This window comes from Gossypium arboreum, chromosome 2 (assembly GCF_025698485.1).
Source record: "Gossypium arboreum isolate Shixiya-1 chromosome 2, ASM2569848v2, whole genome shotgun sequence".
Classification (NCBI taxonomy): domain Eukaryota; kingdom Viridiplantae; phylum Streptophyta; class Magnoliopsida; order Malvales; family Malvaceae; genus Gossypium; species Gossypium arboreum.
In genome coordinates this window covers 30409991-30424509 of record NC_069071.1, presented here as the reverse complement: position 1 = coordinate 30424509, position 14519 = coordinate 30409991, and the positions used below count along the sequence as shown (strand labels likewise).

The 14519-nt window shown below is 30.3% G+C and overlaps 1 protein-coding gene across 2 annotated transcripts; it reads left to right on the top strand.

Moving 5' to 3' along the window:
- The first annotated feature begins 443 nt into the window (after nucleotides 1-443).
- Nucleotides 444-4468, top strand: LOC108463606 (probable tocopherol O-methyltransferase, chloroplastic). Of its 2 annotated transcripts, none has more exons than XM_017763528.2 (6): nucleotides 444-794; nucleotides 3080-3249; nucleotides 3378-3482; nucleotides 3637-3840; nucleotides 3939-4041; nucleotides 4139-4468. In XM_017763528.2, the coding sequence occupies exons 1-6, from the start codon at nucleotides 554-556 to the stop codon at nucleotides 4240-4242; spliced, it is 927 nt and encodes a 308-aa protein (XP_017619017.1). In that variant the 5' UTR covers nucleotides 444-553; the 3' UTR covers nucleotides 4243-4468. The 2 variants fall into 2 exon arrangements, with proteins under 2 accessions (XP_017619017.1, XP_052880672.1); XM_053024712.1 differs by lacking the exon at nucleotides 444-794 and adding an exon at nucleotides 1497-1591.
- Nucleotides 4469-14519: the final 10051 nt, after the last annotated feature.

Genomic DNA, 14519 nt, shown 5'->3' with positions numbered 1-14519 from the left:
CAATTTTTTACCTTCTTTCGTTTCTTATCTCTTTCCATCCGTTTCTCCCCACCCAAAAGGAAAACGTTGGGATAGGTGTGGTCGGCAGCCGAGCCATACTACAATGCCTTCCTATGGTACCGGTGTATCTTGTTTTTATTCTTCTTTTATATCATGACATCTATCAAACCTTTATTATTTCTTATTGAATTAATATTAATAAAAAAAAAAAACCATGTCATATGCTAGAAATATATTGTGTGTGAGAAGGAAAATAAAATATTTTAAAGAGTAAGGGACAAAGTAGGGCAAATATTTACTGAAATTATTCACTTCACCTCACCTCACCTGACCGGTTCTATTTAAAACCATGACATTGACATTGATTGGAAGCAAACTTCAATTCCATTATTTTTCTCTATTTTACCCTTCATACACTCCCACAATCACAAAACTGCAGCCACCACCATGACTCAAGTGGATAAAAATTATTATAAATAAGTGACATCTGCTTACAAACTTCCCATTCCCATTCCGATTCCCTTATTTGTATTTTCCGTGGCAGGCAAGACTTATGACGACGCATGGCGAGACTGCTGCAACGAGCACGCTCGATGCGCACATGCATCGGGCGTGCTCGTTGCAGGAAGGGATAGCGGAGTTCTACGACCAGTCGTCTGGGCTTTGGGAAGACATTTGGGGTGACCATATGCATCATGGTTTTTACGATCCAGATTCCAATGTTTCAGGCTCCGATCATCCAGCTGCCCAGATCCGAATGATCGAAGAATCGCTCCGTTTCGCTGGAATAACCGGTTCGTTTTCTTTTCTTTTCTACCCACTTGTCAAATTCCATTAAAATCAAAGGATAAAGAATAACAAAGCACTAATATTCAACTTGAAACCAAACCTGCTCAACCCAAACTATTAATCTGGATTCAGTGGTTGAAAGCCAGCTCAGGTTTCTACAATTTTGTCTATGCGCTGAGGTTTGTATTTAAAATTACTATTTGAAATTAGTGCCACTTTTGCATATTCGTTAAAAGACCTTCCGAAGGGTTTAAGTAAAATTTCTAAGGGTTTAAGTAAAATTTGAGAGGATTTAATTAAAAATATTAAGTTAAATAGAAGGGTTTGAGGAAAAAATTAAACTCGAGTTTAGATTTGAACATTTAAGAACTGAGTTCAACTCGACTTATTTTTAAATTTATAATATTTTATATTTATTATTTTATATATTATTTAATTTAAAATATATTAAAAATAAATCTATAATATTATTTTAATATAATACTTTAAAACTCTATACAAATATTTTATCCAAAATATTTCACTAAACATTTAATTAATATTAACTTATGATACCCATTATTTCTTATATAGAATAATAAAAATCTTCAAAATAATATAATTTACTTTATAAGGTAAGTATTTTTATCCAATAAGTTAAGTCAAGCCTAAACATAATATTAATAATATTAATATACTTATATTTATTCAAGCCCTGAATTTAGCTTGCCACAAAAGCTATCTTTAATTTAAGTGAGAGCTAAATGACAATTGAAATGGGTTCCATTTAAAGACACACAAATGTATTATTGGCCTATTGTAGGTATGCTGTTATTGAATAAGCATGAAACCATAAACACAAATTTTTTGGTTCTCTCACTCTCCATTCCAAGCATGAAACCAAAAAACAATTTTTTATCTTCTTTCGTTTCTTATCTCTTTCCATCCGTTTCTCCCCACCCAAAAGGAAAACGTTGGGATAGGTGTGGTCGGCAGCCGAGCCATACTACAATAATATGCTGTTATTGAATAAGGGCATTTCAGATTTTTTATAATTTATAATATCTATAACTGAAAATCAATACCATTTATAATACATAAAATCAATAATTTAGTTTATGCATATTTTAATAGGTTTGCGTCTTTTCTTTTCTTTTTTTCAAAATTGGGTTTCAGTTATTTATCGTATTTTATTTTCGTGTATTATCTCTCTCTCTATATATATATATTTGTTAATGATAAAATTTAAATACAGAGCAGCTCATAGTTGGGACCCGTCCAGTAGCAATATTTTGGATTTTGAGCATCTCTCAGGAAGTAGTTGGAGTGGCAGGGTAGTTGAATGTTAACTTTAGTTGTTTATTTTAGTTAAGTTTCTTTTTTCACCAAAAAAAATTAAATTAAATTAAAGTATTTATTTTTGTGTCAGGTTCATGGTATGCTTTGGTTAATCTATTATTTTGCATTCTTTAGTATAGTAATTTAATTTCTTTTTAACAAATGTGTATTTTGATTGACGTTTTTTCTTTTGTGTGTGTTTTCATATGATTCTTTTTTGACATACTTTTTAATTATTTTTCAAATTTTGTGTTTAACATTTTTACAAAGTATAAGACCAGAAATGATTAAATTTTAGTATAAAGATTATTAAAAGAAATTAGTATAGAGATTAAATCTACCGGAAAAAAGAAGAAGCATAATTGACACCCGAAATTGACATAATCTGATATCCTTACGCATGACTTGATGTATTTTAATGTTTTATTTGTTCATTCTTTCTTTGATGATTAATAAAAGAAAGGTTGAATAGGAGCAAAATATCTTTAACGATGAATTTTTTTTTTTTTGTACGGAATCTTACCTTTAAGAAAAAAAATTTCTTCAAAGTGACATTCAAGCTAGCCTTAAACGGATACCCGAAATTGACATAATTTCATTAGTTTTATAGTTATGTTTCTTTACCTGAGCATAATTGTTTCATTTCAATACACTCTATTTTTCCCCGTCATGCAAACAAGTATACTCAAACAACATTAGCATGGATTAGCAGTAGCATGAGTTCAAGAGGATGCATAGATCTAATCCATATTCATTATTGGCAAGAATCAAACTCATATTCACAAAAATTCTCATCTTTCTTCTATGGTGTTTATTAAAATAAAGAATATGATGTTTCAAGAAAATGCCGTTAACTATAAATATGATAATTGATCTATAGATGCAAACAGCCCCCGATTCCTTGTTTGCCGGTACCTTTGAATGAAGAGTATCTTCTAACAATTGCTTTTTACCTCTCAATTGGCTTATTCAGATGATCCAGCAAAGCAGCCCAAGACAATAGTTGATGTCGGATGTGGGATAGGAGGCAGCTCTAGATATTTAGCAAGGAAATTTGGAGCAGAATGTCGAGGCATTACTTTGAGCCCTGTCCAAACTGGAAGGGCTAATGTTCTTGCTAAATATGAAGGACTAGCAGACAAGGCATATGTGAAAAACTCTTCAGTTCTCTACATTTCAAGCTGGCATATCACTTCATAAATGTTTTCATCTTTGCAAGTGTTTCGTTTTGATGATAGAAAGATAGCTATAACACACTGCCATATTTGCAGGTTTCATTTCAAGTTGCAGATGCTCTGAAGCAACCATTCCCTGATGGTCAGTTTGATCTAGTTTGGTCTATGGAAAGTGGAGAACACATGCCTGATAAAGCTAAGGTTAGTTTTATCCCAATTAATATGCTACATTTTGTTGTTAAACTTTCAAGTTTGTTTGACTTGTTGAGATTAATGGAACTTTGGCATACATGCTATAATTCGCTTAATGGCGCCATATGTTTATTAATTTATTCCCTGCATCCAACACTGGCAGTTTGTTAATGAGTTGGCACGAGTTGCAGCTCCTGGAGGCACTATAATAATAGTGACATGGTGCCATAGGGATCTTGGTCCCTCAGAAGAGGATTTGGAGCCATGGGAGAAAAAGTTGCTAAATAGGATATGTAATGCTTACTATTTACCTGAGTGGTGTTCTACTTCTGACTATGTCAAACTACTTCAGTCCCTATCTCTCCAGGTAATTACTTTTACTTGGTTAAATAGCTAAAACCCTCTCTCGAGTTCAACATGCTTGTATGACGTTCTGATGAGATGATATAACATGCTACATTGCAGGATATAAAGGCTGCTGATTGGTCTGAGCGTGTTGCCCCATTTTGGCCGGCAGTGATACGCTCAGCATTTACCTGGAAGGGCTTCATATCACTGCTACGTAGTGGTAACTATGTTTATAGCTCATAACTCTTAAAACTAAGCTGATAGGAGAATAGGAGAGAGTTGTTGATGTTGCTCTTATTGTGTGTTGATATCATTAGGATTAAAAGCCATAAAAGGTGCATTAGTGATGCCATTGATGATCCAAGGGTACCAGAAGGGTGTGATCAAGTTCGCTATCATTACATGCCGGAAACCCGAGTAAATTGCCACGACAACCTAATGTTTGACTCTGCTGCATTAATTTGAAACATAATTGATCTTCATAGTTGTAATAGGGGTGTGTCAGTGTCACCCCCAATTGCTTATTTCAAGTATAAAAAAAAGTTAAGTCTGGGTTTCCTCTCGTTTCTGGAACTTGTTGGTCTTATTGTAGGCCAATAAAATCAATCAGTCTATAAAATGCATGGAGAACTATTGTAACATTGTAATTTTAGGCTTTTATTTTCAACCTTGCCTGTCTTGCTCATTCACTAATTTTTAGAGATGAAGGAGAAAGGAGTAAAGCAGGAATTAGCTGCTTGAAGTACAGCACCATCTTTCCCATTAACAAGGGATGTTTGAGGCCTCAAGAATTGGTCTACAATAATCCCACATCATTGCCCCACTTGAATGGTGCTTGTGTCTTAATATAGGTAGTCATGAATTGGTTAATTGAGATTGTGGGGATTAAAAAACCCATTTCACTAATAAAAAATAATTTAATATTAATATATTTAAATACGTTAGAATTAAATTAAAAAATCACAAAAGATAACATGGCTTTCATGCATTTCGTTTTCACCAGAGATAAGTACAAGGTATAAATTATGGATTATATATATTATCATGAGGCAGGTGTAGGAATAGACAATTTGCTCTTATCTTCTGCACATAAGAGAAATGAAGGTCGAGCCAAGCTTTCGTTAACGTCTACTCAACTTGGTGATGGAACCAATTCACAGAATGAGGAATAAGAAAGACGATGAAGCAGGATTCTTTGGTGGTCCATTCCATAACATTTTACTTCATATTAGCAACAAACTCATAAATTTAACATCTAATCTTTATTATTTTATCACTTCGGTTTTCATCCTTTTTCCCACCACTTTTATTCTTAATCTTTAAATCTTAATAAAATTGAATTTTTTAATTAAAATTTTAATCCGCATATACTTAATAAAATTCAAAAAATAATATTATTTAAAATTTCAACAAATTTTAAAAAATAACAAATAAAATTTTTAGAAAAATTATCTGAAATATACATAAAAGCACGCATGAGCTAGCATGTCAATTTTATTAAAATTTTATTAAAATTATTTGAGTAAATTGATTCTACATCAATTAAATGTTATCATCAAAGGTTAGATCATTATTATTTGGGTAAACTATAAAAATAGTCACTTTTATTTGTCTCGTATGTTTGAAATGTTACGTTTTAGTCACTTACATTATTGTATTGTTACGAAATGGTCACTCTATCATTAAACTTCGGTACCTCCCTAACGGCAATTTTACGTGGCAGTCCAAATGTGTTTTAAATGCCAACTAGGATGTCCAGTTGTTGGGATGAAAAGAAGTTTTTAATTAAATAAATTTAATTTGGATTGCCATGTAGGACATCCGAGTTGATATTTAAAATTCATTTAGACTACCATATAGGACCGCCGTTAGGGAGGTGACAGAGCATAACGGTAGAGTGATCGCTTCGTAACAAAACGATAACGTAAGTGACTAAAACATAACATTTCAAATATAAGTGACTAAAATATAATATGAGGAAAACAAAAGTGACTATTTTTATAGTTTACCCTTATTATTTTATTGCTTTTGCATACAACTTTAAAATTGAGAGGTTTTATATAATGTAGAAAAAAGTAGTCCCAATTAATCCTAAAAGGATATATATAATCAAAGGGTATCACTAACCTCCACTTCTAGCAGCTTTCAAATTTTTAATCATAAAAGAAAAGGAAATTTAGGATAGCATAAAGAAGGAATAAAGGATACTTAACAGTTTCATGAGGGGAGAGGGGAACCAAATTAGTGGAGAGGGAAACATCTAGGTTGACCTATGAAATCATGAAGTCAATATAGTCTACAACACATTGCTAGGATTATATCATATGGGCATGAAGACCCAATTTTCTAATTTCACTTTTTCTACCGCATATTTACTTTTGATTTTATTTATAATATTTTGCTTAGTTGTAATACTCACAACTTTTAAATGGGCATTTATTTAATTATGTGGTCTTACAGTCCATGTTTTGTTTTTTCAAGCACAACTCTTATGTTTTAGATTTGGGGAAACTAACCCTAGAGAGGAGGAAAAAAGGCAAAGGAATGACAAATCAATAGTTAATTTTAGCACTTAAGCTTATTAGAGGATTTGTGAAAATAGTTGTTCCCATGTAGATTCAGATGATTCAATAATTTTACATTCCTTTCGTGTTTAATTTCTCAAAAATTAGCCTTCAATGTTTATGTTATATTATTCTTTTGTACATGGTTTATGAAAATCAGATTAAGCATGCTAGTATGATTATTTTGGAGAAATATATTACCAAATTGTGCTTTGGTACTCTTATGCCTTCAATTACGTTTTGAAATATATGTTTATAATATGTTTTGAGATAGTATAATATCAAATTATGTATTTGTATATGAAATATGTTTTGTATATATATATATATATTTGAGTCATTATGGGCAATCAGATTTTCCCATGCTATTTTCCAACCCTAATAGAGGTTAAAAAATGTTGCAATTTTAAGTAAGTCTTTTAAATATAATTTACCTTTGCACCTTTTTAATTTGTATGTAGTATTGTTGTAAATTATTTTCAAAATTTTATAATTAAAATTATGTCTAATTAATTCATGATAAAAACTCAATTAAGAATTTAATAATATTAATATATTGTTAGCTCGATTGATCACCAGAAATAGTCAAAAGGGGGTGAACTGGCCTTTTAAAAATTTGGTGGAAGCAATGAAAGAATATGAAACAATGATTTATAGTGGTTCTGTCTCAATTGCCTACTCCACTATCTTAGCTTTCCACAACTAAGGATTTTCTCAAATTCACTAATTTTGGTTAACCTTTGAGGACAAGGTTTAACCTTACAACTCCCTTACGATTTCTACCCAAATCTTAATATACAAACTCTCTCAAAGAGAAACAAATAAGCAAACAAAGAAATAATCCTTACAAGATTAGAATGTTTGTTAATTAAGCACAAATACAAGGAAAACACTTGAGCGGATAGAAAAAACAATGAATGTTCACAAGTGTTTACAAGAAAGAAGATAAAGAATTGAAGCACAAAGTGATTGGTAATGGGTTTTTGATGTATCTTGAAGGACTTGATCTATTGTAATCTCACTTGTCGTGGTAGAACCTTTAGAAGTTAGCATTTATACCCTCTAGTTGATTTCTAACTATTGCGGTTGTTGAGGAATTGAATAAAGCCATTGGGGATGAAAATACTAGATCATTAAATTCACTTGCAACAAAAGGTATTGATACTTTTTCTATGAGTATCGATACAATTAGCATTTAATGCTTGATTCAATAGTCGTTAAAGTTAGTTTACAATGATACTAAAAACATTTTATCGATACTTGGTAAAAGGTATCAATACTTTTTTTAATTGTTGGAAAAATCATCAAGTCGGAATGTAAAAACGGTATTGATAAAAATACAATAGGTATCGATACTTTTTGTGATTGTTCAATATTTGTTTCAAGTTGGTAAGCAAGATTGGTATTGATCTTGAAAAAGGTATTGATACTTTATGAAAGGTGCTCATACTTTTTGTAGGGAACAATTTTTCAATTGATTTAAAAATGTTTCAATTGAGTTAAAAAAAAGTTTAAACCATTTTTGAACTTTGTCCAAACTTTTTATAAATGTTTAAAACATTTTTTAAGATGTTTGGAAGTCTTGAAATGACTTTTATACTTTGAACTTTATAATTTCTTTGTACAAAAACATTTTTGTTTGTTATATCAAAACAATTTATCAAATAAAACTAGTTTAACATTTATATATATATATATATATATATATATATATATATATATATATATATATATATATATCAACATTTTGATCAAAATAATTCATGATGCTAACAATTTGAATTAACTAATGATGTTCTAAAATTAGAGAATCTAGTCATGATAAACTAAAGTATCAACACTAAAATTTGAAACGTGAGCATAGTAGAAGGATTGAAATCATATTGAACCCTCTTTCTAAGATTTAATGACAATGATGATAATGATCATCTTCTTATATTTTGCATTAGAGAAATAATTGAAAACACTTGAATCCTCGTACGACTTGAAAGTATTTTATCAATTATTCTATGTTTTGTGTGAGTATTATTATTATTATTATTATTATTATTATTATTATTATTATTATTATTATTATTATGCATGTTTTAATATATATTTAACCACTCTTGAAAACACATGTTTTAATATATGTTTATACAAGTTTACAATAAACTAATTTAATTTGTAATATTTAACTACTCTTGTGACTTACTTTTAGCAAAGAGAAAAAAAAATTTACTTATTTTAAAGAGGTCTAAATTTTTATAGAAGTTTTGCTCATCTTTCTAATTTCAAGTTTAAAATTATACTAACCATTTGTCTAACTATTGTAATACATATATAATAAATCAAAATTTTCCTTATATTATTACACTAGTAGCTAAACAAGACATTAAAAATGTATGAAATATCCTGACAAGAATGTCCCCAATTTTTGTTACATGAAAATTACGAGTAGCATTGTTATCTAAAGAGAAATAAGATTAATACAGTATTGGTTGTTTAAACAAATAGAGTTAATCCATCAAAACTGAGCATGGATAATGGAGTTGGAGGTGTGAAGGCCAACCAAAATCTTGAAGATGGTTGAGATTTGTAGTACCAAAAAGAAAAAGACAACAGAGATTAATAGCATATCTTTATTATAATATAAGCATCATACCACATTACAAAGCAACAATAGAATTAAAGTTGGTAATCCCCCATCAAAGAGACAAACAATCCCACCCATTATTTCTCTTTATCGTATGAAATTAAAAAGCATAGAGTTTAGAAAGGAGGAGGAGCTGGATAAACCAAGAAAGGCCTTCCACAAGATGAGATTTTTGGATCGCAATAATCCGCATGGAATGCATCCTTGAGCTTGCGCAGCCCGTTGTTACCCCCAATCCCTAGTAACAGCGATATCAAAGCCACTATAACGATGCACATGCAAAGCATGTATATTCTACAACAAAGACACATCTTTAGTCTAAACAACAACAAAAAAGGAGTTTTTTTTTTTTTATGGTTTTATGTGAGGATCTTTTAGGATTTATATAATGTTTGGATTGAGATAATGGGAGGAAACAAAACTACTTGTTTCCATTTTTTTTTGGTAAACTACTTGAATAATCATTTAAGTTTTGATTAAAATTACATTTTAGGGTATTTTTGGATAGTTGTTTACTTTTAGTGTTGTGCACTTTTTTTTTTGTCTCACACTACATATCGCTACAGTATTTAAACTCATCACCACCGCTGTTTTTACACTTACTATAGGTAAAACCCTTAGTCATTAAATTTTCAAAAGCTAACTTTATCCGGTCACTCATCCATTAACCTCCTATTTAACAAAAGATGACATGTTAACTCAAAAGGTTAATGACTAATTTGGTCTTTGAACTATATCTAGAGTATTATTTTAATACTTTTAGAATTTTTTACAATAATTCTAAAATAAAATAAAAATTTTAAATTCATAATTCATGATTCATTTTCTAAAATTATAAAAAATATTTTTTTGAATGTTTTAAAAATCATAAAGTTCTAAATAAAGAAATTATTTTAAAAAGTTTTCAAAAGATCAAAACATTATCATTTTTACTATAGTCTTATATATATTTTAGCTCTTGAATTTGGAAATTTGTACTTTGTTGATATCTAGGTCTTTTTTAAACTTAATTAGCACCTGAACTTTGAGAACCTTTTTTATATACTTGATTGATATCGTTAACATTTTTATTAATAGTAAATAAAATATTAATGTGTGTCTTCAAAAATAAAAATAAAAATATTTTTAATATAATTTTAGAATTTAAAAACTATTTTTTTATTTCTCTTGCTAACAAATCTTGAAAATAGATGTTCGTATTTAAATAAAATAAACCTGGACACATATTTATTTAAATTTATTTTGGATGTGGATTTTATTATTTATATATTTTTTATATTTTCAAAAATAATAATATAAAAGACCTGATAACATGAATAATTAACCTGAACATATTAATACCCATATCCAGACAAATCTAGACACACATTTGCCAAGTTGATTTTGGACATGCATTTTTAATTTTTATTATAATTTCAAAAACAATATAAAAAATAGTGTTTGATTTATTTCATGTGCATAACAAATCTGGAGAAATATATACCCAGATTCATATGAATAACAACATCCATTTGTATAAATTCATTTTAGATATGTATTTTTTAGTAATGTTATATTTTTATAATTAAAAATAAAATTAAAAAGAAAAAATTTGAAATATTTTAGAAATTTTAGAATTACCCTCAAGAGTATGATCTATTTATTGTTATCTATATTGTCCCCAATAAGATTCCACCTTTATGTCTTAAATGAAATCAAGGTTGTCTATAGAGGATAAATGGCCAAGTGTTAAGAGAAAGTGTAAGCCATTTGTATAGTACAACGCCTGCAATTCCTCTCTTTTAGAATTTTATTATTTTTATTTTTATTTTTTAAGTTTCGTATAATTATAGTTGCAAAATTTATTTTATAATTTTAGAAAATAAATTATGAATTTTAATATTTTTAAAATAATTTTTGATATTTTTAGAATTATTTTTAAAATTTCTAAAAATATCGAATGATATTTTAGCTATAGTTTAGGGATCAAATTAGTTATCAACCTTTTAAGCTAACATGCCACATGGTCTGTTAAAAGATAATGGAACTTAACAAACAAATGATTAAAATGTAACAATTCAGTAATATTAATGGCCATTATATAACTTTTGAAAATTGAGTGGTTGAAAAATAATTTTAGTCAAAATTTAGTGATTGTTTATGTAATTTACCTATTTTCGCAACAAGTGATAGAAACTAGTGAAATTGAGAATTTTTTTTATTTGTACCCCACAAATTAACTTAGTTGTTCAATACTCTATCTTTTTAGTTGTTAAAATAAAATACTTTAGTTAATAATATGATAAATATTTTAAAATTTTAATAAAATAATCTTGTCAAACAAGAATATTTTGATTTGTTGTTGATTGATCATCCTTAATTATGGATTATTATTAATACTTTATTATGCTTTTATGAATAATATAATGTTTGTTATTTTAATATTTTATTTTATGAATGATTTTGTTAAACTAAAACAAAATATTTCTTTTACTTTTCACTTTTTCAACTAAAATTTACCTTTTTTATTAATTTTGTTATCAAAATAAGAGATAAATAGATCATTCAATAATTTACTCTCTTTCATTATTTTTGGTATCCAAAAATAGTCTAAGATGGACACAATTCCAACGATGAAATTTTTGGTCGACGGGAATCATGTCGGGTCTAATATCGATATTGGTAAGGCTATTAAGAAAGTTCATTGGCAGTCGGAGGAGGATTCGAGGAAGGAAGATCCGACTGTGGGTATGCATGGTAGGAAAATTCATCTCCTACAGGGCTACATTAATAGGGACAGATCAGGGTTCGAATCAAACTAACAAAATGAAAGAAGATTTTGAGCTCCAAGATGGAGATATGGTCACAAAAATAGTGGATAGAATGCTATTGATCAATTTTTTGGATCGGATTTAGAATTTTATCGAGCAGAAAATGGCGAAGACTCTTATCATAAAGCTGTTGGGTCGTAGAATTAGCTTCAATGCATAGCTCCCTCAAGTTACTATGGTGTGGAAAACTAGAAGTTCATTTTAATTTATAAATATGGAAAATGACTTCTATTTGGTTTGCTTTAATGATGATGATGATTATCATAAAGTGATGATTGGAGGGCCTTAGGTCATTTTTAGACAGTACCTGACTATGCATTTATGGATGCCGTATTTTTTACCTACTAATATTGGAATTGATGCTCAAGTAGTTTGGATTAGGCTCATAAGGTTACCTAAAGGATATTATTCTGATTTCCTAATTCAAGATATTGGGCAAACAATCAGAACAGTAGTGAAAATCGATGCCAATACTTACTTTGTGAGGAGGGGTAGATTTGCCCATTTGGTCGTTTATATAGATATGAGGAAACCGCTTGTATCCAATTTGAAGATTAATAATCGTACCCAACATATGGAGTACGAGTCACTATCGAATATATGCTTCTAATGTGATTGTTATTGCCATAGTTTGGAAGGTTATGTGGACATGAAGGAAAAGACATCTGATGATGGAGAGGTTCATGTCGATAAGACTACAATTGAAATGAACTTACAACAATAGTTGGAGGAGGAGGCTTTTGGGCTATGGATGGTGGTTGAAAGGAGGCAGTAAAGGAAAGAACGGAACAGTAGCGAGGTCAAAAATGGAAAGTTTGACGCACAACAATGAAATCTAAGATTTGCGCCTTTGGAGGAGGATAAGAGATATGATTCTAGTGTGATTAATGGTTAGAAAGAGAGGAATCAACATGAAGATTTGAAATTCATTAATAAGGATTTAAAGATCTCTAAAGGAAATGGGGCAGTCAAAGAGTCAGCTAGGGAGAAGAAATAGACATCAACTGTTAAGGGTAAATGAGTTGTCTTTGGTAATGGGCCTAGGGTTGGGGTAAATGTGCTGAAACCCATCAATGCTCTTGTTGAGGCATCAAATGGGCTAGGTTCAAGGGGTTTTGATAATGACTCCATTTTGGGCCATAGTTTCAATAATGATGATGAGGTAGTGCCAAGGTTTACACCTATTAAGGTTTCGACTCTATTGAACAACACTAAACACCGGACAGTCAAGTCATTTGGCAAGAAAAATTCTAGTCTATTAGAGATGTGGAGAAGCCAAGTTCTTTAATAAAGAATTCATTTGGGAATGACAGTGGTGATGTTAATGGTTAGACCAACAAGTGGAGTCTCTTGCTGAATGCAATGCACAATTGCGGAAACCACCTAATAAATTAGCGATTGACCCACAACTAGACGTGGTTGTTTTGGTGACAAAATCAAGGATATAGTTGACATATTGGACCATGGAACTGGAAGGGCTATTATAGAAGCTAATGTGTCGAGAGAGAAGGTGCGATTTAGCAGAATAGGTTCTGATCATGCTGAGACCAACTGTTAAATTACTTGTTGATGGGGTTTGTTTCCTGCCACTGTTTCCTTAATTTATGGATACAAAAATTATTTTTTAGAACTACCAAGGTATGGGTCACCCTCATTTACACTAATTTGTCTCTAAGTATCCAAAAGATTTCAAGCCAGATGTTTTTTGTTTCTTTGAAACATGGATAAGTGGTGATCATGGTGATCGTGTTGATAATATTATTGCGCGTATTAGAATGGATTGATCCTTTCAGATTGAAACAAATGGGTTTACTAGGGGGTTTGGATTCTTTTGAATGATTCTACGTACTATGGTTGATATTCTGGGTATTCATTCACAGTTGGTACACATGCAGATTTTGGACATGTAAAATTTGTATAGTTTCTTGTGTTTAATAGTTTATGCTAGCCCTCAACCGAGTACAAAATAGGAGCTTTGGGATTTGCTGAATGTAATGGTAAAATATATTGCTGAGCCGTGGTTAATTGCTGGAGACTTTACCTTGGTTTTGGAGGAGTCTAAAAGGATTGGTGGGGCTTCAATTTTATGGTTTGGGTGTAAATGGTTATGATTGTTCCTTTTTAATAATGGGCTGCATAATTTGGGTTTTAATGGCCCAAAATTTACTTGAAGTAGAGGAAACTTATCGTAAAGGCTAGATAAAGCAATTTGTAACTCCGACTGGGATTCACTTGTGCCTAATTGCTTAGTCCAGAATCTTCATTGTTTGAAATTTGATCATAAACAGGTTTTGGTTTCACTTAAACTGATGACTAATAAAGGTCTTAAGCCTTTTAGATATTAAGTTAGTTGGATGTTACAGCTTAAAGGTCTCGTGAAGGATAATTGACGTCCTAATAAAGATGTGAGTAAGAATTTAGAACGTTTTTAGGATATGGTTCAGGATTAGAACCAATATGTGTATGGTAATGTCTTTATGTGTAAGTGGAGATTAGTATAGGAATTAGCTCGGGTTCAGAGAATTTTAGAACTACGGGCTTCGGGAAAACTCCGTGATCGTAAATTAGAGCTTCGACAGGAAATTGAGAAGGTCTTGAAAAATGAATAAATTTTGTGGTTTCAAAAATCTAAGGCAACTTGTGGTGATAGAAATACAAAGTTATTTCTATAATCGCACGATGGCTAGGG